We start from the raw sequence: 27,482 nt of genomic DNA, 5'->3' as shown, positions 1-27,482 counted from the left end.
AGAAATAAAGAATTTCTACCTCTTCTAGTTTATGCTTTGTTTCATGACTTCCATTGAGATCATGCTTTAGCTTTTTGAAACTACTTCCCATCTGTTGCCCTATTTTATCCTTATAACATTCCTGGGAGGTAAGTAGAACAGGAATGTAATAATAGATGCTGTTTATTAAGTGCTTATTGGACACTGGGTACCGTTAAGTGTTTTACCTGCAGGATCTCATTTATTCCTTGTAAACAAACCTGTCAGGTTAAGTGCTATCATCACCCCCATTTTATAGATGAGGATGCTGAGGCTCAATGAGGTTAAATGGCTTCCCTAGGGTCACACAGCTAGTAAATAGTGGGATAGAATTTGAATCTTCATCTTTCTGTCTATGGGACCTATAAACTTAATCCTTCAAATGAATGTACCAATTAAGAATCACGGCAATTATTAGTAATAAGAGCTAACTTTTACAGTGTTTTAAGATTTTTAGAGATCTTCACATATATTACCTCATATGATTTCCCCCAAACCCTGTGATTTAGTTTTGTCATGTATTATCATTATCCCATTTTCCAGATGAAGAAACTGAGGTTCAGAGAGGTAAAGAGATGAAATCAATGGCAGAACCAAGACTAGAACCCCTGCCTCCCAAGTCCCAGGGTTCCTTATGCGACCCCTTCAGTATGTTCACATGCACTCCTCTCTCCTCCAGATCACTTCTCCCTGGGCCCCTAGGCCCTCCTGCTGCAGTCCCCACCTGGGCCATGTCTTCCTCGGATGAAGAAACGCTCAGTGAGCGGTCATGCCGGAGTGAGCGGTCGTGTCGGAGTGAACGGTCTTACAGGAGTGAGCGGTCAGGGAGCCTGTCTCCCTGTCCCCCAGGGGACACTTTACCCTGGAACCTACCACTACATGAGCAGAAAAAGCGGAAAAGCCAGGATTCGGTGCTGGACCCTGCAGAACGTGCTGTGGTCAGAGTTGCTGGTAAGAGAGGGAGGCCCTGAGTGAGCTGGGTGCCTTAGGCTGGAGGAGAGAATGGGCCAGTGTGCACTGGCTAGGTGAGCAGGGGAGAGGTCCAACCCAGGGCTCTATGAATTAGATTTATTATGTTGACTATTGGAAAGATGATGAAGTAACATTAAAGCAGAACTTGAAAGAGGAAAATTTACCACCCTAATTTGTCTATGCTAACATGAGACCTGTTTTCATTTTCACAACTTTTTCCCTGCCTTTGTCCCCACGCAGTTATGTGTTCCATGCAGTTGCTTTTGTGGCTTATGTACCATTCAGGATCTGACTTTTATATCAAAAAAATTTTCCATATTACACCTTAGGCTTATAGTTAACATTTTAAAGGCTGTGTAATATTTTATGATTTTAAAAATCCTACTCATTTTCACCTTCTCACCATAATAGTGCTGCAGTGAACATCTTTATGAATAATAACACTTGACTTATGTTATTTCCTGGGATAAAGTCCTTGGAGAGGGCAGTTTCACTCACATTGCCCTCAAAAGGTGTGGTACATGCTTAGCCTGGCCTTAGTGCGAGGGCTGGGGCTGCCTCCTCCTGTGGTGGGAGTTGCCCACTTCTTCATCAAGCAGCGAAGCAGGGCAGTGCAGTGGTTACAAGCATAGGTTTTGGAGTCAGAGAGGTGAGGGGCTGGATTGTGGCCCTGCCCCTGACCAGCTGTGTGGCTCTGAGCAAGTCTCTTATCTTGGCCGAGCCTCACTTTCCCCATCTTAAAAATGCTTTCTGTGTAGGGCTGCCTTGAGCATTAGAAAATGGAGGTAAAGCTCTCAGCACAGTTTTTGGCTCAGGGAGGGGAACTTTGTGAAGTGCTCTCTCTGCTGCTCCCACCAAAGGCATCCAGAGCTGCCTCCATGGGTTGTGCTCAGCATCTCAGCAGGTGCTGGTGCCAGAGTGCAGACAGAAAGATAGAGCAGTGCCTGCAGCTAATTCAGTGACATCACCCACTTTCAATCCATCACCAAGGCCTCTGTCGCTAGGGCTTTTGTGTCTCTCAAATAATGCATCCTGCCCCCCCTACCCCCTTCACTTTATTATCTCTCACCTGGACCTTCCACCCACCATCTAACAGTTCTCCTTCCAGACTTGCCCTCCTTCCACATGACTAACACAGTATTTTGTTCTAAAATGCAAACCCCATCCTGTTACTCAGCTGCTTCTAAACCCTCTTTGCCTCATCATTGCCTGTGGAATAAAGGCTACCTCATAAAGATCCAGTAAAATCAGGCCCCAGCTTACCTCTTCAGCTTCACCTTGTACCCACAAGCACCCTACCACATTTAACTGTACCTTGAGCCCAGAACCGTACATCTTGCAGGATTAGACCTTTGTGCTTTAATTTCTCTGCAAGGTGCTGGGAACCCCGCCTCCTCCTTTAAGTGCCGCCTCCTCTGTCCCTAATGCTCCAGTGGTATCCAAAGCTCCCTCCTCCACTCTTGTATTCATACTTTTCTCTCCTCTGTGTTCCCTTGTACAATATAGCAGTTATCCCACAGGGTGCCTGTCACTCCCTCAGGACTGTGTCTTGTTTATGTTTTAACCCCCAGCTACTTGCACAGGACCTTGTGCATGTTGGAGATCAATCAACACTGAATGACTGAATGGATGCAAGGAGTGTTTAGAGGACAATATGTGACAGATTGTAATCCAGGAACAGGCAGTGGGCTGTAATGGCAAGCTAGACAGGGAGAGGGTTCTGTAGGCTCCGGTAATCAGGAAAGTATTTTAGAGGAAGTGAGCTGCAAGGGAGGAGACCTGGAAGATGGGCTGGAGAATTCGAACTCTTTCTGTTGGGCAATAGGGAGCTCTCGGAAGAAGGACTCTGGTTCATCTCAAGATCTTTGGGCCTGTGGCATCAACTGGTGAATAGAGTTCTCAGAGATGTCATTTGGGTGCAGGAAGGACTTTACTAGTCTCCAGCCTTGAAGGGCCACAACTGAGGAGCCTCTGGACTCACAAACTCCTCAGTCTCCTGAAGGTAGCAGCGTGGAGGCCTCCTCCCTTCCTTATGCCCTCTAGCTACACCGCCCTCACCCTCACCCCCACCATCAGGCATGCACACTTATAGGTCCCTTTATGATCATTTGCCCTTCCAGCCTTCTCCAAGGAGCCCCACGGGATGATTTACCTGCTGTTGAACATTCTGAGTCTAGAACAGGAGTGGACTCAAGAAGGTTTAATCCCCAGGGAGTGCCTGAGCAACACTGAGCAAAGGGGCGGCGGGTGCTTTGCTGTGTTTCAGGCATCCATACTGATCTTCTTTATATCCTGACACTGCCAATGACTGTCTTGAGGAGGGGGCTGGGCCAGAGAGGCTGAAAATGGGGAGGCTGCCATGGTTAAAAATAACTTGTGCACTGCAATTGGGCGTGTTTCCTGAGCAGGAGAGAAGAGAGGCAGCAGAGGAGGCGGGACTGCTACTTCAGGGCCTGGCTGCAATCTTCCTGTGATTTTAGAACGTGGTGGGGGCTCTAGCAGGGTAATTAACAAGGCAGCCTTACTCTGCAGGGATTCTTTCCTGTGAGGTGCAGGAGGGACAGTTCTGGGAGACCCTCTATGCTCTGAGGCTCTCAGAAGCTAGAAATTTCTTTCTGGGAGGAAATGAAGTCAGTCTTACACAGGAATGTAGCTATGGCCTCTGCAGTTTTCTCCTCCCTATAGTTCTGGGTTAGGAAGCCAAGTGGGGGTGTCTGAATCAGTCTCAGCAGTTACAGAGACCTCCCCCTTCCCTGGCCCCATTGGTGTCCTGAGCTCGTCTCAGGGCTTGAGTCGCCTGATGGTGAACCCCTGCTGATCACACATGTCAGAGGGGAAAGACGTGTCAGGGCTGAGAAAACTGCTGATCTCATTCTACAAAGTCAAAAGAAGTTCTAGGGGCTCCATGCATGCTGTAACATGAGTCTTCCCATCCTCATCCTTTCCCTCCATTTACCCTCTTCTTTGCCAGCCCTATTCTCAACTCTCTAAGCCCAGCCACACTGAAATGTAACAATAGTCATCAATGTGAATGCTTTGTTTTTGTTGATCGGTGTTATGGTTTACATAGAGATTTCATAATAACTACGTGTGTTAGGACACGTGTTAGGGTTTGAAGCCCAGAAGGTTTAAGAGACTCATCTGTAGTCACACAGGACTGGCGGACCCAGACATTCTAACTCCAGGTATATTGCTGTTTACATTTCCTTAGGTAATACCTGACCACCAGGCCAGCCTGAATCTTCTGAAGGTGACAATCTAAATAGCTGACTTGGCCTCCAGATTCATCCAAGTGACCTTCTGGTCACTTCTGGGAGAGACTTTAAGATCCTGGCCTATAGCAAAAGGCAGAGACAAAGATCTCTTCCCCTCTGGCTCTGTCATGGGTGAATAATTTATTGGTAGGAGGCAACAAGAAATTGGGGAGATGGGGAAGTTACTCTAACAAGGAGTTCAACCCCACAGGGGTTGAAAAGGAGGAAAGAAAGAAGGCTGTATCGCTCAGGGCTTGTGGGAAGTGGGGAAAAACGAGGTACAGGACATGTCACATGGCTATATACTGCATGACTCTAGGGGGAGCCATTCATACTTGTCATTGTAGATTTGTGTATTTATTATGACAAGTTTCCTGCAGATGGCAGTAAAGTGTCTGGAAGAGGGAATCACTTTTGGCTCAGGGATGGACTGGGTGCTGGAGGAATTCATCATCCACCTATCAATCAGGTATTCATCCATTCTAGCATCCCTGTTCTTGGCATTGATATTCAAAGATGGCTGAAGATATGGTCCCCTCTTCATGGAACTCATGGTCCCCTCTTCATGGAACTCAGTCGAGTTGAGAGGACAGAGGGAAAAAATAATTACATTCCTGTGTGTATTATGAAAGAGGGGGCACAGTGACTCAGGGCTAAGGACTGGCTCCTATTTAACCAGTAGATAATAGCTATAGAATTCATTCTTGGGAGCCTCTCAGCAGGTACTGGTGAAATCATTATCCCCAACATCTGCTCCAGTGTTGCCTCCCACAGGAAGCCTTCCTTGATCTCTCTAGTCAGGTGGCAGTTATATCTCTACCCAACCCTTGTTTCACTTGGTCTTATATTAAAGTTCATTGTTTATAAGCACATTTGCCCCACCAGATCTGGCGCTCATTGTAGTCAGGAGTCTATCTTACCCTGGTGTTCACTGTAGTCAGGAGTCCATCTTACCTTTCCTAGTGTTGCCCCAGGATCTCTGAGTGTGGGCTCTAGAATCTAGAGGCTCAGTGAGGATGGTTAAATGTAGCCCAGATGCCAGTGTTTTCTCCTAGTCTCAGAGCCTAAGCTCAGCTGCTGGAATCACTCCAGGGCCTGCCCTGGGGTAGGCAGCTTTGATTACCTGGGTCAGGTCAGAGGAAGGAGCCTACCCTTCTGTGCCCATGTGTTTGTCCTCCAGGATAGAAGCTCTTGGAAGGCACTTCTGTGCTTGTTTACTCACTCACTCACTCACTCACTCACTCACTCTTTCATTCTTTCATTCATTCATTCAATTTAAAAAATGGGTTTAGCTCCAGCTATGAGCAAGGTACCGTGGAGACAACTGGATCTAGAGTTAGAAAACTTGGACAAACAACATTACCTTTTAAAGCCTCAGTTTCCTTATCTGTAAAAGGGAGATGATGATATCCGCTTCAAATGATCATTGAGTGAGAATCAGAATGTGCTTGACAAACACAAGTTCACATGCCTGTTACTGCGCTAGCAGCGTCATTCTTGTAACTTCCCTGGGTAACTAAAAGAGGGGGTGGAGACTCTAGAAAGGTAGCAATTTTCCAGGCAAGCAAGGAACGGGCTTTAGGCCTCTTAGATCCATCCCTTTCTTTTGTTCACTCTAGAGCTTTGTCAGAGAGCATATGGAAGTGGTATTTTCCTGGCCAAGCCATGGTGAGGAGAAGGGAATACAGGGGTGGGAAATTGGCCCTAAAAACAATTGTATTGAGAACTCTTACTCCTGAACAGACAACCTTCCTTGCCTTGAAGCTTTTCAAGTTTTGCACCCAGGGAGGCTCCCTCCTCCTCAGCTTGTCTACTTCTTCCTGGCAGTGTCCTCAGAGTCCCTGGCCCTGTCCTGGAGCTTGGTTTCAGTAGCAGAGATGAGCAGGAGAGTTTCCTGAAAGTGGGGCAGAATGAATTGTAGCTACACACCACCAGCTCACCCCCTGCTCTTTGAAAGTAAATCTGGGTCACAGTAGCTGGAGGGATGGAAAATGATCATGTGGGCAGAATTCTGTGCAGGCAGCAGAAAAGACAGCCAAGCTGTCTTTTCTCCGAGCTCAGGGTCCCTCTGGGACCCCAGCTGGTGAGGGAAGGTGTTTGCGGCATTGCAAAGCATTGTGTTTATGCTGGAGGTGAACCATCATGCTTTTTTAGTGACTGCTCAGGTGACAAGGAAAAAGGTTTGGAATGGCAGTCTGACATGCCTTTCTGTTCTGGAGTAGCCAAGGACTATGGTTAGGAATGTGGACGAAGGACTGGTTAATTTGGTGGTGGTGAAAGGCTGCCATTTCTATCCCATAGGATTTGAGATTAGATGCCACCAGAGGAGCTGACAATGCAGCAGGATCTATGGCTGCATTTGTCTTTTATTTCAGCAGTCTTTCCCCTGGAGAAAAGTCTGTGAATATACCTGGGTGTGAGTATTAATAACCCATCATCAGCAAAGTGCTGTCCTGAGCCTGGCCAGTTACTGTGGCTAGGACCTGCTGTGACTTGGCCCTGGGTCTGCCTGTTGCCACCTGTCAGGTAGAAGCTGGCCAGCTTCCTGGCTCTGCCTTGGCTCTCCTGCAATAGCAGAACTGGTGCACCTGGCTGGAATCTCCTCCTGGACTTTGGATGCTTCTGCAGAGAAGGTCTGGGAGCCCCTGTAACTTGGAAAGTGATTATGAGCTGAAATTTCTGTGCCTCACCTCTCCCCCAGAAGGTACCAGGCTTTTGCCTTGTGGTCAAGGGGAGGATTCTTCCTGGAGCCTCAGGGGGTGTGTCTCTGGCCCTGTTCTTCCCTCTTCCTTCCTTTATTAATTTCCTTGTTTGCTCACTCTTCTATTCATTCACTCAAGGGAATGGCTTTGGGAGTCAGTTAGAGTACCGGTTCCTTCACTGGCCAGTTAGGTGACCTTGAGAAGTTACTAACCTCACTGAGCCTCACTTTCTCATGGTTAAAACAGGGGACCAAGAGTGCAGAGTCTTATAGGGTGGATTAAACAAGGCAGTAGGAGTAAGGCAGTTGGCCCAGTGCCTGCTATGCAGCCAGCTCTTGGTTTATATTAACTATTCTCATTAATATCATTCATTCACTCATATACTTGTTCACTAATTGATGAATGTATTGATTCATCCCTTTGCATATTCACTGATTATGTACTTGCTCATTTAACAAATATTATTTCTATGACTTCTTTGTGCTAGGCTCAGACTGGGCTTCAGAACCCAGCTCCCTTCTATGAAGGCAGCTAGAATGAGGCATGAGCTATGTACACTGCAAACCCAAAGAGAGTTATTAGGAAGTTATGAATAAGGGCTTCTCCCTACTCCTTGCCCTCACTCCTAGAATAGAGCAGGGTAGCATTTGATTTGGACTTGGGGGAAAAATAGAGATTTACTAGAACAACCTGAAGAGAGAGGGTATATCCCTGTTGGCTTATTTCTATTCTTGCTCTCCTTTCTTTGGCCTCAGTAGAAAGGAACGAAGGGAAATGAAGAGAGAACAGCTGGTGGAAGTTAAGAATTAAAGAATCCAGAGGGTGGTTTGGGGAGTTGAACTCTGGAGTCAGTCCAGGAGCTCCTGTGAGCTGATGCCAGCTGGGATCCCCTTGTAAATAATAGCTGGAAAAGCTGTGTGTTGGGTCCTAGATGTGTGCCAGACGTATTTTACACATATCATGTAATCCTCGAAAACCCTGGGAAGTTGTTGCTATTCTCTCTTTTTACAAAGGAGAAAAGTTAGGGGACTTGTCTGTGATCATACAGCAAGCAGAGCGTAGAGCTGGAGGTCAGCAATGCTGACTGTGCAGGGCGCCCCCTGGAACACAACATGTGCAGTATGCCCTTTGGAGTTCTTCACTGCTGTGGCTCAAGTTGGCCTAATTCAAAATCCCTCGCATTCTTCAGAACATTTCAGACATATACTGAAGTAATGAGAATAGTGTAATGAACCACCATCACCCAGATTCAAGGATTATCAATTCATGGCAATCTTATTTCATTCACACACCCCACTCCTGCCTCCCCAGTTATATAGACGAAAGTTCCAGTGCTCACATACTTGTACCTCCCAAACTTTTAAACTACTATACCACTTTTTGCCCAGTAGTAAATATATTGGTTTATCTACTCAGCAGCCGTATCAGAAGACTGTAACCAGTCCCACTTGACCCATGTTGCAGAGGCATCATGAGAGTCCACTCCTAAATGCAAGGACCCCAGGGGAAGCGTGTCCCTTCCAGTGTTGCTTGTCTGATTCTCCAGTCCTTCCAGAACATAGAGAGTTAGAGTGTGAGCAGGGTCAGAGCTAGGCTGGATCCTGGGTTTGAACTGGGACCCTGCCAGAGGAATTGAGGAAAGTACTCTGAAAATGGATTTTGATGATTCAGTCTTGAGAGACTGAAGCTGAGACGCAATAGGGTTGAAGTCTTTAAAATCATAGAATTTCTAGCCTTATAAGAGAAGCCTGTGCTCTAGGCCTGACCTAATGCTGGTAAACTGTCCCATGTGACAACAACATCAATCAACAGCAGCAGCCACCACTTCTCTAGAGCCTTTTCAGGATTTGTACTGCCTGTCACCACCTCTGTAGAAGTTTGCCTCCCGTCACTGCCCCTGTAGAGGTGTCCATCCTGAGGCAGTATTGATGGGGAGATATTTGGACTTTCAAGTGGAGAGGAGCTTCATAGGTAAGGAGTCACACTGGATGAGACCCTCCCCTGCCCCAGAGCATGAAGGGAGATTGGGTATGGTTGAGTGAGCAGGGCTCACTTTAGCCTGATTCTCTCCAGAGAATCAAGAAACATGCCCAGAGGTTTTATTCACAGAGGGTCCAATACCTTTTCTAGCTACTATTGATATGTTCCAAGTGCCAGGCTTTGTGCTTAGCATCTTACATGCTTTATTTGACCTAATCATCAAAACAATTTTAGAAGGCAGATGTGCTACAGTACACAGAAACCTGGAGAGTTCGGTAACTTGCTCAGGGTCTCCCAGTCAGTAAGGGGCAAGCTGGGAATGGCACAATCTCCGCCTAGGGCAACCCAACTGCCTCCCCCATTACAAGGAACAGTAGTTTAATAATAGCTAACATCTGCGCTACACTTCAAGGTTCACAGAGTGCCTTAACACCCATTATCTCCACTGTGCTTCCAAGCCCCTAGCTGGTGAGGCATTCCACGCCTCTTGGGGACAGCTGCCTAGCAGGGGTCCAGTCTCTGCTCATTTCCTCCAGCAAGGACCTGAGATTCTTTAGCATTGGCTCTGACAAGCCAGGGGAAAAGGCTTAGGGAGAGGCTGAGGTGGGGAGACTTGGCCGGTTGCTATGGTAACCCAGATGGCTGAGTAACCATTTTGAGGGTTGCTATGGTAATGGGGTGCCGGGCTGCTGGGTGGCAGAGATCCTGTCTTCCTGGGTGGCTGGCACCATTCAGGCCCCTTAAATTAATGATGTTGCACTTTCTGAACAGAAGAGGGCAGCATGAAAGTGGGCAAAGACTTCCTACCCCAGAACAAATTTGGGAACTTGAGGCAAAGCTTAGTTTCTAGCAGCTGGGCAGAAAGAGAGTTTTGGTTGGGATGGCCAAAGCTCAGGTGTCTGAAAGGTTGGTGGGCCTGGGGCTTGAGACAGGTCTCCAGAGTCTAGGACTAGACGATTTTCTTCCAAAAGCTGGCCAAAGGATAGGGCTTGGGGCAGCCCCTTGTGTTTGGTTCTGGTTACTGTTGAGTAATGTAAAAGGCACAGGAAACAGCCTATCCCTGCAAGGAGGAACAGACAGAATGAACACACACACACACGCACCCTACTAGCAAAGAATTTATTTATAAAGCATCAATTAATGTAAAACGTAAAATAATGCAGCATAAGCCAAGCTGAAGATGTGCTGGAAGTAAGCCTTCTAGAGGTTGGATGAGGAGTAGTAGTAAAAGGAGAAATAATTTTGCACTTCCTTCTTTTGTCTCTGCACATGAAGTGCCCTCAGCTCTTGGCCATTGAGTAGACACTGAATTGAGTTCTCAATTGTCTTGAATCATAGATCTAGCCCACATCCCTCACCCCCATATGTCTCCAGTGAGATGTTCATGTCTTCAGCACATATTTATTGAACATCTACTAGGTGCAAAGCATTGTGTTAGGCCCTATATATAATGAAGAAAGATGAAATAGATGTCTCTGCTTCAAAGAACTTAAGGACCAGGAGGTTAAGGAGGCAATGACGCAGACACAGTGATGCACATATGTGGCGGCTCCAGGAATGGCGGAAAGAAAATGTGGTTGGGATTTTGAGAAGAGCCTCTTCTACCTGGGTTGATTAAAAGTAACTTCAAGTCATGTAGGATGAGCTTTCAAGATGGGTAGGATTTCAGTAGGTGGAGTTGGGGGATGGAGTTCATTCCAAGCAAAGGCTTAGAGTTTGATTATAGAAAATGCTGCACATAAGGGTATCATGGGAGATAAGCTCGTAAAGGAAGGTAGATGTCGAAATATGGAGGACTTTGAATGCCAGGCACAAATAGGCAATGTCGTGAGAGATAAGCATACTTTCTTCTTAAATACCCTGGCCCTCTAGCTTAGTCAGAAGCCACAGGCAGCTGAGTATTTGAGGGTCATCTGGTTCACTCATTCATGAATATAATCAAACTTTTAAACAAATATTTAAATAAATATTACAGGCATTAAAAAAAAGAAAGAAAGAAAGAAAAACACAAACTATAACTTCAAGGTTGGAGGATATTACCAAAGGGGAGTATAGCGGGTAGGACCTACTAAACCTGGGGATCAAGGCAGGCTTCCCTGCTGGAGTTTCAGCAGAGGCAAGAGTTGGAATGAGCCAGGTCAAAAGAGAGCAGTGAAGGATTACAGCTTGGGAGAAAAGTAGGAGGGAAGGCTCTGAGGTGAGAGAGCATGTTTGAGGAGCTGAAAGAAGTTGAAAGTAGCTGGGCCTTGGGGAGAACGCACTTGAGAGGCTTAAGAGGGGAGGACACTCCCCCAACCAAAAAAAAAAAAAATAGGGCTTTATTTACTTGTATTACCCTTTCCTCCCACTAGATGCCCTTCCGAGTACATGAGCCTCCTTCTGCTCTCCTCCATTGCAGGCGCCTTAGAAATGCAACAGCAGTCTCACCATCAGGAGCAAAGGAAAATCATAGACCAAGAGAAGAAAGCCTCAGAGCTGTCCCAATTGTGTGGTCAGGCTATAAATTTAGACTGTTTCTTGGAAAAAATAAAAAACCTTCCCTTCCTAGGCTTCCTTCTTCCCATCCCCCCAGAAGTTGCTTTGTTCCTCTATCCTTGTAAAATTTTCTCTGAATAAAACAGGAACATCAGCCAAACATGTGGACTTCCCCCTTTCCATTCATTAGAAGAATGCTTTACTTCAAAATCTCATGGGAGCTTTTAAATGCAAATCTTGAGTCTGAGAAGCTACTTGGGTCTGAGAAGTCCCCTAGCCACAACCCAAACCAGAACTTTCTTCCTTGATTACCATGTTTTGTAAGAGGAATCTCAACACCTTGCCCTCGCCCCCCAAACCTCTCAAGCCTTCAACAAAGCCTGATTCCCAGAACAGACTCTCTTTCCCTTCTTGCCCTGTCTTTCCTCACCTTTGGTGAGTCTCAGTTACAATTCTTAAGGGATCTGCTCACAAAGTGGCGCATGTAGCAGTGCCAGGAGGGGACGGAGGGGATTTTCTATTTATTGTAATAAAAATGAGGAGGCAGATGTCTATTCGGGGGTGAGGGTGGAGGTGCATGTAAGAATATTTCTGGGCCTTCTTAGCCCTACTGACATAAAATAATATGGGAAATGCAGATGACTCAGCACTGACACAGTCAAGATCCCCAGAGTTAGCATTTCTATATTCTCTGCTGTTTACGAAAAATGTGCTTATGCCATCAATCACCAACTCCTTCATCCTGCATTTTCTACTAAGAGCCTTTTATTTATTTTAAAAAAGAATAAACCTCAAGCTTATTCACCTCCTTTTCTTCAACTGAGCTCATTAGCAGCTGACACCAAACTGTGAACTAGCTTTTTTTAAGCACAAAGGACTAAACTGGGAGGAAATGAGCATTTGTCCAAGAACCTCCCTGTCTCTCTTCTTGTAGTCCCTTCCCTAAAGATCTCTATGCCTAGAACTTGAGCAGGCCAGCAAAACTTGATGGAAAAATTTATGATTAATGACTTGCTCACCCGATTTCTGATCATGGCGTGATGTGGAAACAACCAGTGTACGCCTATTAGTGAAAAGCATCATTTCTTCTTGTTATTAATGTGCTGAGCATTGACCAAATACTTGGCACTACTCATAGTGTACAAAGATGCAGGCCCTGCCCCCTAGGGTAAGAAGCTGCTCTCTGAAAAGCTAGAGAATGGGAATTATAATGGAAGCCCAAGTCTCAATTTTGGCTGCTCAATGTCGCATGAATTCTTTTTTTACTTGTTACTGTGCTGTTATTGTGAGATCAGCCAGCCTAACTTTTTACCCACAACCACCTCTCCACCCCTAGAAAAATCGAGTTAACAGACTTGATGAAGCTGAAGATGATGTTGGCTGGCTGGGGGTAGATGTGGGCACAAAGATCACCTGCATTTACCCAAATTCCTCATTCACAGTTCTTGGCCGTAACACAATCTTAAGAATGTTGGGATTGAAGGATACACAGCTGAATGGAGGATCAGAAGATGTTGGGAACGCCCTCCTCAAAATGGTCCCACATAAATCTCTACCCATATTTGCCAGTTTCCTTTCTTTACGTTTTTTTTTCCCTCCCTGGTAGAGAGGATCATTCTCTTTCCTTCTTCCCCGACCAGTTAAGTCTCCAGAATCCATTTCTTTGTTCCTTAACAGTCCTGGTTCAATCTCAGGTTCCCACATTTCTCCCTTTTGATCTAAGTCTGTTCGAATGGCTGTCACAGTGTAATAATCCTGTTGGGTCTCTGCTCCGATTCACCCATGGTGCAGTTAGAATCCTGTTTTCATTCCTCTCTGAGTTGTCATTTCTCAGCCTCTGGCTCTTCTTCCTTGGCCTGGTTTACTTCATGGTGCTTGGTCTGCCTTCTCATTTATGAGTTCATTTTCTTCCGTTTCTGGAAACCCTTTGTTCCTGAGATTCTTTGTGGTCTCGGTGTTCCCTTCGGCCTCACACTGCAGCCTGTGTGGGTCTTGCCCTTGTCCTCATTCTGACCCTGTCTAGCCCTGGGATCTCAGGCATCTAGATCTTCTGCTCTCTCCCTTCCCTTCTGTTTCTCTAGGTCCTTCTCCAGTAGCTGCACAGGCCCAGCTCGGTTGCGCTCCAGCCAGGGGGCTCCCTCCTTTGTCCCAGGTCTGGGTGGAGGTCAACGCTGAATGCGGCTTTCCGCCCACCCCGTGGAGTCGGCCCCGGGGTCTCCCCGCAGCGGCGGCCGGTCCTGACGCGCGTGAGGCCTCCTACCCAGCCGGACGCGGGCCGAACACCTCCCCGCCCCCCGGGCTCAGGTCTCTCGGTCTCTCGGCGGGCGCTGGTCAGCGGCCACCGGGGGACCCTTGTGGGCAGCCGGGGCCCAGCCGGCCGCCGCCGGGGGGCCGAGGACCCGACGGGCGGCGGAGGCGGCGGTGCGAGGGGCGGGGAACGGGCCGGGCCTGGCGCTCCTGACAGGAGGAGCCGCCGCCGCCGCCGCCGCCACCAGCCGCCGCCGCCGCCACGCCGGGGCGGGCTGAGGGAGGAGCGGAGCCGAGGGGTGGGGTGGCGGAAACGCGAGCCGGGACCGGCGGGGTGCGAGCGGGCTGAGGAGCGGAACGCGACGGACTGCCAGGCCGGGCGAGGCGGGCGGGGAGCCGAGATCCGAGAGCGAAGGCGCCGCCGCCACCCCCCAGCCGCACAAAGGGCCGAGGCTGGGGCCGCCGCCGCCTCAGCGCGCGAGCCTGGAACCCGCGTCGGCCGGGGCCCGGGGAGAGCGCGGCGCGGGCGGCCATGGCTGGCTACGTGCCGGGTCAGCAGCCGGCCAACCGCAGCCAGGAGAAGGAGTTCGTGCAGGCGTACGAAGATGTGCTGGAGCGCTACAAAGGTGCGGCCGGAGCCGGGGCCGGGGCCGGGGTCGGGGCCGGGGGCTCGTTGGGAACCGGAGTCCGCGGGCGGGCGCGCGCGCGGCGTGGCCCTCCAAGTCCGCTGCAGGTGGGGCGGCCGGGCGGGGTCGCGCCCACCCCAGCGCCGGGGCTGGCCCCTGGGCGCTGTTTCTCTGGGCCAGTTTATTTACAGAATCCGGATGAGGACCTGGAACCCTCTCCAACAGTAGACGGCGCTTTCCACAGCGCCAGTTACATTATTTGCTTCTTATCTGGCCCAGCTGGAAGGAGGCGAGACCAGGAGCTGGCTGTGGAGCCCTCCTGCTGTGGGGAGTTGCCGGGGAGTAGGAGTGGGGCGGGAGAGAAGCCACCCCTTCTGCCTCCTGTGCGGGTCTTCCTCGCAGAGTCTCGGACATCTGCGTGCCCGCCGAGGGTCCCTCGCCCCCTTTTGTCTCCTTCAGTCTCCCATCAGTCGCGTGGCAGCCGGGGTCGTGAACCCACATGGTTTCTTTGGGGCTAGTGTCGTGAGTGTGCAGTTTTGGTGGCAAGGCCTCCTCCCTCCCTCATCCCCCTTGGGGCGGGGTGGTGGGGAGACTTTGAGCCTGACCGAAGCAGGGGTCTATTACTTCTTTTCTCAAAAATAAAGATTTGTCTCAGAGCTTGGATTTCGGCCCCTAGAGGCTCTCTTGTTAAGCAGTGCTGCAAGTTAATGCCTCACCTAAATCTGGAGTATAGAAGATCGAGAAAGTTTTGACAGGCCTGAGAGTCTGGGGACAGCATCGCCCTAACTGCTGTAGCTGCTCCTTAAGTGGAAGCCACGGATGCGTGGCCTTGGGAGGCCCAAGCTTTGATCTTTAAGAGCCAGTTCTGCGATTTTGCTTTGTGTGGCAGTTGTGCTTTCCACAGACATGGAGATTTTCCCAGAAACTACATAGGCAGCACTTTCTCCTATTTGATTCAGCTGTGACTGGGCCTTTAGTTTCTTTTCATCTGAGGCAAGGAAACTTCAGCCCTTTTGACTGAGTCCAGCATACTTGTTTACGACACCTACCCAGTGAAGGGAAACTAATGAAGAAGCTGTAAAATGCTCCTTTTTTTCCCCTTGTGCCATTGGAGCTCTGCTTGGGAATGCAGAGAGAGAGAGAGGGGAGGGAAAGAGAGAAAGATGGATGCAATGCTAACATGGACCAGCTTAGGAGTTCTACTTGTTCCCTTCTGCATTAGCTCCTGTAAGCTAAAGGCCCAGTCACAGCTGAATCAAATAGGAGAAAGTCCGGGTTTTCCTGCCTGCAGCAAGTTTTCTGTCAACCCCCTGTGATCTTTTAAGAAATGTGGTTCATTTCCGAACACAAAGAGGTTAGATCGTGCTGCTGAACTTCATTGAAAAAAATGCTAAGTGAATGGTTTTATTAAATTTCATTTCCAGGCTTTTGAGCAACACTGCACTCTTCAGAGGGAGTATACTCTGGGCCTGCCTCAGGCTGTGGCAGCTTGGAAAATCAGCAGAATTAAAACAAAAACAGGTGAAGAAATCTCAGTACCTCACTGGATCATATTGCTGGTGGCCTCCAGCTGAAAGGAAGTTGGATTTCTAGCAAATGAAACTAGGAAAGAAAGGGGAAGTAGGGCTTGTTCCAGGAGAGGCCTCTTGTGTTGAGTCACTTTAGCTGTCTCACTCAGTTTGGTTTTCCTCTGAAGGACTTTGATCAGGTGTGTAGGAATTTGATCCTTCCTAGGCACAGATCTCTTTCTTGAGGGGTGGGGAATGAATCAAAAATGGTTGGCCCAAGTAAATTAACTTGAGCTGTATGAGGTTGTGCATTCTGCCCTATGGTAGCTGCAGAAGAATTTCTCTTCCCTCCCCATTGCACCATTCTCACTGGGAAGCCAGGATGGATTAGCATCTGGGCTGGGCCTTTGTTACTATGCTGTATGGAATTCCTGCATTTTCCAGACTTAGAAATCCGCCTTACTGCCTTAATAGGAGAACTCTTTGCCTAAGCTGGAATCAGTAGAGTGATCAGGGGAAGTAGTTTATGAAGTTAAAGCCAGGAATTTGATTTGGAGAGAGTTGGGGAAATATTGATGACTATGGGGGTTCTAGTCTTTCATTGGTTGGTCACCAAATTACTTGGATCTCTTTCTCTGCTGCTATTATTTTGTAGTGCTTCATTCTACAAATGAAACAGGATTTCTGTATTCAGAAGGAGAACTAAAGTTTTCAGCTACATAAACTGCCCCTAGAAGGGGCAAAGGTTCGAGAAAGAAAATGACGCATTTGCAGTGTAAGAGTGTAGAGCAGTATATTATAGCTGTATTAGGAATGGTTGTCAAGCATGGATTTTCCGGAATTGTGCCTGGCAACCATTTCCCTGTGTATTGGAGGTAAGCATAGTTTTGGCAGGATTAGATGATTCAGCATGGACATAAACACTCTCTCTCATTTCCTAAATATCCCAGAGGCTCTTTCAGAACCTGACTAGCCAGCAAACAAGAGGAGGTATTAGGTAATAACTCTGGATCCTAACAGTTCAAAGTGGGCAGCAACCAAAAGAGCCAGGATATGTCCTTTATTCTTCCAGTACTCCAATATTTATTAAATATCTTAGAGGTAACAGAGTGTTAGGCCCTGGAGATGTGAGAATTATGAATGAGATCTGGTTTCTGCTCTTGGTTATTCACATTTAGCAAAGGAAAGATATATGTAAACAAATAATTATGATACTATGTTAAGTGCTAGAATAGAGGTATGTATAAAGTACTGTGGAAGCAAGAGGAGGGATGAATATCTTTCCTTGGAGTTCAGTGGGAGACTTGACAAAGGAAGTAACACTTCAGAGCACCTTTACGGATGAATGGGATTTGGTCAGATGGAGGAGGGTGGGGAGGGGAGAAGGTCGAGTGAACAAATAGCATGTGCAAAGGCATGGAGGTATGAAAGTGAATGGAGGGTTTTGAGGAATGTGAGTAGGTAGGTGTGACTAAAGGGTTAGAGTTTTGATGGAAGCAGATGATACTGTTAAGGACCCTGAATCCAGCTTGTAAAGATTCTTTTATGGCTTTATTCTGTGGGCAGTGGGGGAGTCAATCATTGAAAGTTTTTTAAAAAGCAACACTTAGTATGCCAATTTTATCGATTTATAGTAGAGGACATACTTGTCCAGTGATTGGAACACTTACATCGCTGTCTGGGGCACCATTTTCCCACACCAAAGTGTTTATAAAGCTAGCAATCAGATGATTGCTTGGTCAACGTGGAGACAAGAGAGGTGCATTGTACTGAGGACTGTTCTATCTAGTTGATGATATGAACCAGTCACAAGATTTCCCTCTCTGTACATTGAGGTCCTCAGGAACACCAGAGGAAACCAAGAAGGAACAGTTAGAGAGGTAGGAGAACCAAGACCTGATTCTTCTAGGATAGAGACAAAGTCTACGAAGAAGCTGGCCACATACGGGCATAGTTTTAGGTTTTGGAAAAGAGGCTTAAAAACAAACACAATCTAGGTTCATGGTGGTTGGTTAAGCAGAAAAAGTAATACGTAAGTTGGCTCAGGCAGAATTAGACTTTTTGTTTTCGCAAAGCCCTAAAGACTAATGAGTCTTTATGTGCCAGGCCGGACTAGAAATAAAAGAGAACATTCACATTTCGACATTGGTAACATGGATGATCTGGTACTTAAAAACTTAAAGAGTTCTTACTAGGTGTCATGGATTATATGAAGCTGGGTTAGGGACTGATTTTGTTCATCATCACAGAAAACAACTTAACACAACTTATTGCACAGAGAGGAGTAAAGGGTTTGCATATTATTTAATGTACAAAACCAGCAAGGCAGCATGATATAGTAGAAAGAGTCTAGGCTTTGAATTTTTTTAGTCTTGTGCTCCAGTCCTAGTTCTACTGTTTGTGCTGTGTGACCTTGGAAAAGTTGCTTAATGTCTAAACTTTGGGTTTCTCGTCTGTTAAAATGGAGACAATAATACTAACTCCTTGGGATTCCCGAGTATATAAGGATTAGGCCATTAATGTTTAGAAAAACCTTCATGTATATAATACTTTTTATTTTGCAAAGCAGTTTTATATGCATTATCTTATTTGACCTTTATCATATCCTGTAAGGAAGATATTAAGTACATGAGTAAATTTAGGCATGGGGACTTAAATTATTATCCAAGTCCCAGCATCTGGACTTCAAGATGATTTCACAGTGTATCTCAGAAAGAAGTTTTAAAATCAGAGCAGTGACTTGGGTTAAGTGAGATAACTGTGAAAATGCTTTGTCAGTATTATTATTAATAGTTTTTAGTCTCTTGATCTATAAGTCACACACCTTATGTGGCCTACATTTACAAATCTATGAACTACAGAGAATTTCTTTTCTCATTATGGGAGAGGTTTCATGGCATATAAATCACTTTGAAATTCTTATCAAAAGCAATGAAGTGCGAAGTGATAAAGTTTTGTTAACACCCTGGTTGGAAAATATAGGCTGAGGATTTGGTATTGTTTACCTAAGTGATACTCTGATGCAACCTCTTGGTTAAATGTAGACTCAGTTTTTAAGTTCCATTTTAGACCACAACTCTTGAATTGGAGTGGATAGCTCCTAGACAGAACAGTAAAGTAATTGCTACCTCTGGACATGGACACTGTTAATTCAGAAAGTGAATCAAGTCCGTCTGCTGGGAAATCACAAGCTTTGGCTACCTTCATGCTGTTGAAATCATAAAATGTGTGCATATGCTAACAGTACTTATGGGAGCTACTGCTTTGGTCTTGGGCTTGCTGGGTAATTGACATAATACAGGCCAGGGAAATGCATAAGCTGACGCCTTATTGTCCTAGTATTTTTAAGTGCCAATTTCGGGTTTTAGAGCTCATGGTAGAAAGAATACTTCAGAGTGCACATCTGGGAAAAGAAGCATCTGAAGATCAAAAGTCACAAGTAAATAATTATGGGTTGCAAAATGAGTTTGTAGTCTTTTCTCAGTGGTCTTGTAAACACCCAGGCTTTACTCCTTTTATTAAACACGGTTGGCCATTTCAGTTTCTGGTAATTATATGTTGAGCCATGTTGTGACTAGCTTGTGTGGTGTGCTAAAGCTCCTGCTTTTGCTCTTCATGTTTTTGATTGGAGTTTAAGTCTGTTGTCTTGCTTCTACCAGGGGCATTTACTAATTTCCTGACCTGGAGAAGCCTTTCAGACCTGTTGAGTTGGCTTGTAGTATGTAAGAATATTTATTCCAACTTTTTTGTTACTTCTAATAAAATATTATTTTTCCTTCCAGAACTTCCCAATTCCTGGAATAAATTACAATGAATCTCTAATTCTTTGTCTCCAGCTTCAGGTCCTTTCATAATTTGATTTGCTCTCCATACCTGATTATGTCAACTGTTAATGCCCAACACAGCTCTCTATGCTCCCTTTGGGCAGGTCTCAGTAATCCTTCCCCCTAGGTCCTCATACCTGCCTCTGTGCTTTTATATTCTCTCTTCCTTGAATGCTCTCTCCCTTTCTTTCTAATTATTCAGATCTTACCTCTTTTTTACATTAAAGCTAAGCATTAGACCTGTGTCCTCCATGCAGCTTTCTCCCATTGCTTATTACTCATCAGACATTGATCTCTCCTTTCTCTGATTTCTTATGTCTACCTCTCAATTAGTTTCTTAACTGTATACTGTTTTGTATTCTTATATTGCCTCACATCTGTTAGAATCGTTTCCCTGAGGTTTTATGTGCTTATAATGTAGGGACTTTTTATATTTCTTTCATATGTGGTTGATTGACAGGGAATTTCCTTCAGGAGAAGGGGCAGTCAGTACTTTCAAGTTATATTTTAAAATAATTTTCTTTTCGTATTATAAAAGTATGTGTTTAATGTAGAAAATTGTAAGAAATACAGGAAAGTGTATATAGAGCTTTAGATAGTAGGCCTTCCTTAGTTGTGTGTGTGTGAGAGGGTGTATGTAGGGATAGGGTGGGGAGGCAGGCAGACCAATATAGATAGATGTGCCTGCCTGAACAGAATGGAGTCCTCAAAGATACGCCCTTTTTGGCCAGCTTAGGATCTGATAGCTGTGGCTCCATAAATTTGTGTTATAGTATAAGTCTGCTTTCATTGAGCTCAAACATTTATTTTTCTTTTTCTATTGAAAATTGCTTTCTTCTGCAAGACCATGTGTCAGTCAGTCATCAGGGATGTGCCAGTCATCAGGGATGATTTTGGTGGTCGCCTAGGACAAGTTAATTGGTCACTCAACATCTTTCTTTGGGCAAGTACTTTGCCAGTTGTACTGCTGAATCTTCTTCTACCACAGCGAATTTCTGTCATGATTTTTGTTCAGAAAAAGTAAACACAATTCCTTTGTGTTGATGAAAAGAATGAGCTTGCTTGAAGTGTCTATTGAAGTTTAGATGGTTTTCAACCTGCAGGATAATATTGGATTGAGACAGATAAGAAGAGATTTGGGGAGGCGGGGGGCGCGTGGTCGCTTTTTAGTCAGTCAACAGCAGTGAAATAAGCTCACTTTGAACACTGCATTCTATTAGTACCTATAAGCAGATACTGTGTTGGGGAAAGGTAACGTTAGTGGGGAGTTGGGTGGCCACTTAGAAGTGTTGAGAGAATGATATTAAGATTAGGGGTAGAGAGAGAGAAGATCCAGAATGTAAGCATGAGGAAACTCAGTTTTATACAGTGGGTGGGTTTAATGTAGTGGCTATATAAATGATGGATGAAAGTAGAGATCTACTTTAAGAGGCCACTGTTGTAATTGAGTCATGAGGTTAGATTAAGAGATAGTTGGTGAAGAGAAGGGTGTATCTGAGAGACATTTTGGGCAGATATAGGGACTTAAATTTAGATAATAACATTGTTAACTCTTTCCTAGAATATTTTGTCTTAAAAATTAACTATCCCTCATGGCTTTTCCAGGAAGTCTTTTTTCTTGTATTAAAACCTTCTTTTAAAGATTTTCTTCATTTTGAACTTGTTAGATAGGGCTGTGTATTTGAACCTATGACTCAAGATTGTGTTTCTGAGTCTTCTCATTTAAATTAGCAATGCTATGTGCCCCAGAACACCTATTCTAGCCACTCTGGACAAACGTCACTATATGCTTCTAGGAATACCTGCCAAGAATGGCATAAGAAATCCTCTTAAATCTGCTCTAAATTTTTCAGTTATATCTTGAACTGCTAATCTCCCAGGATGTCAGGGGGCTTGTTTGAAGGATTTCTTCATTCATATAATGAATAAACATTTATTAAATGTCTCTTCTGAACTAGGCAGTAGGCAAAGGGCTGAGGAAACTAAGATGTCCTTGCATCTGTACGATCTAACAATTTAATGAGGGAAACATATTGGTAAACTGACAATTACTACCAGTGTAGGGAGTGCTATCATATAGGTAAATGCTGGTGCTTTGGGAGTAAAGAAGAGTACCCACTACAGCCAAGGTGAGAAAGGGTCAGGGGAGGCATCCAAGAGGAAATGACCGAGCTGTCACCTAAAGGATTTGGGACTCTGGGCAGACAGTTCCGGTGAAGGGCATTCTGGACAGCGTGAACGAAAGTAAGGGGATGAGAGAGCTTGAGGAGAGTGAATATGGGGTATTGGTAAGGTTGGAATGTAGGATGTGAGAGAAGGAGAAATGAGATGAGGTGGGAAGTTAACTGACTTCTGTGTCATGCTGTATAAAGTTTGGACTTTATCCTACGGGGTTTTAGGAGCCATTGAAGGATCTTGGGCAAGAAAGACTATGATTAGATTTACATTTTAGAAATATTTTCCCTATGGCAGCAGTGCAGAGGAGGATTGGAGAGGTTCTAGATTAGTGACAGACCAGTTAGGAGGCTGTTGGTAATTTAGGCAGGGAGTGATTAGGGGTTAAACTAAGGTTGTAAAAGTAGTAATGTAGCAAAGTGGGCAAATCAAGAAATTTTAAGGGGTAAAATTCATGTGTTTTGCTGACTAATTGAATGTGGCGTATTAGGGGAGAGTGAAGAACCTAGGATGACTTGCAGGTTTCTGGCTTGGGTTTCTGTGTGGGTGAGTGGTGTCATTAACTAAAATAGGGAATATAAGAGAAGAGAGGTTATTTGCGGTAACGTGGTAGCAGTGCTGGTGCAGGGGAAGATACTCCATTCAGTTTTGGTTGCTTTGGGGTTGAGGTTTCTGTGGGATGCTCTATAGAGGTGTCTAGCAGGTAGGTGGTTGTATAGAATGTGGAGCTCAGAGAGCTATAGTTGAGGCAGCCATCACCTTAGCAAATCAAAACCACCGGACTGTGAACAAGAGGATTGCTTAAGAGTGTGTGTACAGTGTGAAGAGGTTTGAAACAAAATCTCAGGGGAACTCTAAGGGGAGAGTACTTTTGGGAGCAGAGGAAGAGTAGTCTCTGAAGGAAATGGTCCACCTAAAGGGAGTTCAAGAAGGAAGTTATACCACAGTGTCAGATTATTGCAGAGGTCAAGCAAGATAAGGACTTTGGGCTCTAACATAAAGGTCACCTTTATGTGGAGCATTTTCAGTGGAGCTGTGGGAAGTGCATCCAGAATGCTATGGGTTTGGAAGTAAATGAGAAGTGCAGAAGTGGAGTCAGTTAGTTTTGAAGCCTGGATTTTGAAGCAACAGAGAGGAGGAAGGCATTATATAGAGTATAGAGGGGAATGTAGGATGGAGGGAGTTTTGTTTGTTTATTGTGACATAGGAGAGACTTAAGCCTGTTTAAGTGCTGTTTGGAAAGAATCAGTAGAGAAGGGGAGATATAATAAAATTTAAGGGGGACAATAATTAATGGGAGCATGGGATCCAGAATCAAAAGAAAAATGTGTCTGATGAGAAAGACAGAGAAAGGCAAGAATGCAGTTGGTTAAGCTGGTTGATTAGAGGTGTAGGAACTTGGGAGATTTCCCCTTATGGCTCTTATTCTCTCTGTGAAGTAGGGGGTGAAGTTATCTGCTAAGAGTAGGGGCCGTGTCTTTGTGTATGTGCTTACGTGTGTGCATGTGGAAGTGCATGCATTCTCTTTCCCTCTAGCGCCAGAAGCACTCAACAACCTGGTTGTAGATACTGAGAAAGCAGACAGGTGGATTGATCCAGGATGAGAATTTTCCAGCATAAGGTTTGATGGAAGAAAAAGGAGTCCTTGTAAAAAGTGTAACATCTGCTTGATTGTTCTTTGGTTGGCTTATTTTTGTCACCCCAGCAAAACTGTAAGCTTCTTCAGAGCAGGAACCATTTATGTAATTTTTGTATCCCTTTATAGCATTTAGTAAAGTGCAGGGCAGAAATTGATTCTTATCTATTTGTTGACTTAATCTGACTTTTGTGGTCAGGGGTATCTTGACTCTTGATGTAGAAGAGGCTTTTCTCACCTGTGATCTTTAATCCTCAGCTCACTATCTGATATGGAGAGTAAAGGATTCATTGGTTTGAGAGTGAACTCCAGGCTTAGCTTCTGCATAAATCTCACAGGCTAGCTTCACTTATTCTCCCCAGGGTAGTTGAGCTTAGAAACATTTGTGCTTTCCATAAAGACTGCAGAATTAATATTCCCTTTTCTCATCAGACCAGGCTTGTGAAGACCCGGGTTCTTGGCAAGACTAGAGAAAGTGGCTTTTGTAGAAGATGCAGCCTCCTCCTCGTTTATTTTGGCAGGCGGACAGCGAACTAACGTGATGTATTTGTTCTCATGACTCAGAACGCTCCCTGCCATAACCTTAACAGGTTCAATATAATCACTACCTCTCAGATCATGATAGTGTCCTTCAGAGTTTATCTGACCTTTATATCTAAAGAGTTTTAGTTACTATTCTTTTTGTCCTCTACTTGCTTGTTGTTTTGTTTTTTCTTTTCACCCTTAGTCTAGTGTAGAGGATATTTCTTAATGTGTTAGGTCCAGTTCAGAACGGACTTAGTTCTTTTTCCTTTTGGCACACTCTGCATTTTTTAGTCCTTAACTGGCATATTCCCCACAGTATGGCTTGTTTTCTGCTCCTTGTTTTGTAAATTTGGACTCTGTATTGGATAAACTTGACATGAGTCACTCCAGGGAGTGGAAGGTGTGTCTCCACTAATTTGGAGAATCTTTGATCTTGTCTCAGTCTCTGGCTTAGCTTATCTGGTACAGTTTCTTTCTATGTCCTTCAAGAAGGGCGTGTGTGTGTGTGTGTATGTATACATGTATACTGGTGTGTCCCTTTGCCTCTGATTTCACATATTGCAGTGGATGGTCTATTCCAGGGGAAGCCACAACATGTATGGATTCCCTCTACTACCTTTGTCATCACCATCAGGAAAAATGCCTCTACTTAGAGTCTCTTTGCATGTAGTATAGTGTCTAACATTGAATAGAGCTCATAAACCCTTTGTCTGCCCTCTAGGAGTTTATAGTATTCAATAGACATTACAAATGACAAAAACAAGAATGTGTAAATAGTTGAACAAATAATGGATAGCCACTCATTTAGCTATCATTTTCACAGTCAAAGATATCCCGAAAATGAGACTTACTCCAGAGGGAGAGGGGATTGACAGAGACAAGATCATCTTTGTTCCAACTAGGAAGGCACAGGAGCTGCCATCAGTAGTGCTTTGGTGCCAAGCAGTTTCTCTCTAATGTCCTTTCCAGTCATGCAGGGCTATATTGCCATGTTTTCTTTCCATACAGCCAGGACAGGCTCCTACCAGGGTGCCTCACTCTCCAGTGACCTGTGGCTGGAACACCTAGAAGACTTGGGTCTTCTGGTACAATTGTTTTTGTAACATGAGGAAATTCATCCCAGACCTACTGCAGACACTTGTGTGCTCACAAACGCCGCAAATGAGCCATGAGCCCTGGGGTCAGCATTGGGTTGGAAAGAAGCTGGTCTGGCCTGGTCTGGGGCAACTATAGGTGGGAAAGAAAGTTGGACCCACTTCATGTTCTGTTAGTTTCACAGATGGAAAACAGAGACCAGACTAGTGTATTTGGGATGCTTTGAGATCTTCACCTCTCTTGTAGGACAGGTTCATTGTTTTTATTATTATTAATTCATACAATAACAGTATTCATGAGATACTGCCTTTATTAGGAAGAATGGGGATCTGTCAGGGGCTGGAATTTCCCTCCGTCCTCCCTTGAGGAGAGAAAGATAGAGGGAGCATTAGATTCCCAGTTCTCAGGCCTCCTCTTTGATCATCCTTTGGTGGCTCCTAGGAAGGGGAGAGGCAGTGGAGGCAGTAGCATAGGTGGTATGAAGATAGATATGGGGGCAATATTAAGGCGATAATAAAAGCAGAAAATGTTTGTTGCTGTCATTATCTGATTCCCTTTGCCTACATATGTTGTCCCTGCATTCTTTTTTTCTCCTCCTCCTCCTCCTCCTCCTCTTTCTGTTGGTTACATCTCATTTTCTGAGTTGCGAATATGTATAGTTTGAAAACCTTCAGTGGTTTCCATTGCTTAGACAATAAAGACCAAGCATGCAACAAAGTCCGTGATGGTCTAATCCCTGCCCACTTCTGTAACCTCATTTTCCTTGCATTTTTCATTTTGTCAGGATGAATTATGTTTAGCTTCCTTAGCATGCCAGGCTGGAGAATATCTCTACGTGCCCATGTTGTTTTCTCTGCCTGGAATTCCTCTTTCACTTATTAACCTCACCTGCCAGCAAATTCTAGTTTACCTTTCAACACAGTTCAGACATTGTTATTGTTCGGAAGCCTTGCCTTACCCTCTCTTTCTATATGGTGAATGTCTTTCCTCCCTGGTACCTAAGTTTATTTTTCTAATATGCACGTCATATCACAGAGGATTATAGTTTGGTTGTTTATATGGTATCTCCTCTCCACACTTCGTTTTCTAGCCTTAGCACAGTGCTTGACATATAAAGGTACTGGAGAGATGTTTAATAAACGAAGGTGTGCATATAGATTTGTTATAAATGTTGTTCACTGCATGAAATCAATCTAAATAATAAGAAGATACAGCTTAAAATAATAATAGGAGAAATTCCACTAAGCTTCAAGGTAATTACATTAGATTGTTAGGATAGTATGTCATTTTTGCTCTTAAGATTTTCAAGAAGAAAATAGAGCACTCTCATGGATAGTTTAATTCATTTGCCAAAGACAGAAAACTGAACCAGATGTTCTGAGGACCCTTTTAGATCTCTGGCTTTCTGATCTGAGTATATGGCTAGGATTTAGTATGAGATGCTTCTGTGCTAAATGCTTTGAGTATACTAAATGTATAATCTATCCTTTCCAGGAGCTGATGGCCAGTGTTACAATCAAATGGAGAATTGTAATGTGCAGAATATAATAAAATCCACTAATATGATCTTCTAATTCCCATCTAATGGAATTTTAGAACTATATAAGCCCCTAACCTCTATTTCTCAACTCATTTTTTCTTTTGGAATGTTATAATTCTACTTCACCTTACTCCTGGAACTCCTTGTTGTTATTTAATGTATTTTACTAAGTTTATTATCTGATTCTTCCTCCTTGCTAAAATGGAAACTCCTTGAGAGTGAGATTTTTATCTGTTAACTCTTGTATCCCTAGCAACCAGAAGAGTGTCTAGTATACAGTAGGTTCCCAGTAAATATTTGTTGAATGAATGAACTAGAAATCAGTTCAGCTCACTTTTGTTCCTCATAGTGAGACATGCAAAGTTCAATAACTTGCTCAAGGTCATATAACTAGTTAGTATTAAAGCCACATCACCTCACCAGATGAGTGGTGTTTTTTTAATGAAACCACACATAATCACATTTCCTTTATGTAATTTGATACTGATGTGCATTATGGGCTTAACTGTATATTTTTATGAGCATGGATGGGGGAGGGAAAGGGAGGAAACTAATATGTATTGATGCCTTTACTAAATGCCAGGTGCTTTCTCTTATTTAGTTACCACAGATGACATCCTGTGACAGTCCAATCACATTAGTAGATTTTACAAATGAGGAAACTGAGGCCTACGGAACCCAAATAACTTCTCCGAGGGTCAAACAGCTAGCAAGTGACTGAACTGGGTTTTGAGCCCAAGCCTGATTAACTCCACTTGGCAATAGGCCTTCTTACCTTAAGTACAATATGATTTTTGAATTTGTGTCTGAGTTGTTTTAAGATTTTCAAGTCAGACTGCTCTTGAAAATGGTCTGATTGGAACTGCTGCTCAAGTAGAATTGCAAAAATTGTTTATGGACAACTC

The 27,482-nt window shown here is 44.8% G+C and overlaps 1 protein-coding gene across 1 annotated transcript in view; it reads left to right on the top strand.

The window, feature by feature from the left end:
* Positions 1–749: 749 nt before the first annotated feature.
* The window catches only part of MACF1 (microtubule actin crosslinking factor 1), a 297,622-nt gene continuing 270,889 nt past the window's right edge, over positions 750–27,482 (top strand). The window contains 1 exon segment of the mRNA XM_039850987.1: positions 750–969. Coding sequence (XP_039706921.1) covers positions 750–969 — 220 coding nt within the window.

The sequence above is a fragment of the Pteropus medius genome, unplaced genomic scaffold (genome assembly GCF_902729225.1).
Source record: "Pteropus medius unplaced genomic scaffold, Ma_sr-lr_union100, whole genome shotgun sequence".
NCBI lineage: Eukaryota > Metazoa > Chordata > Mammalia > Chiroptera > Pteropodidae > Pteropus > Pteropus medius.
The sequence above is the reverse complement of the archived record's forward strand: the minus strand, read 5'-3'. Positions and strand labels throughout refer to the sequence as shown.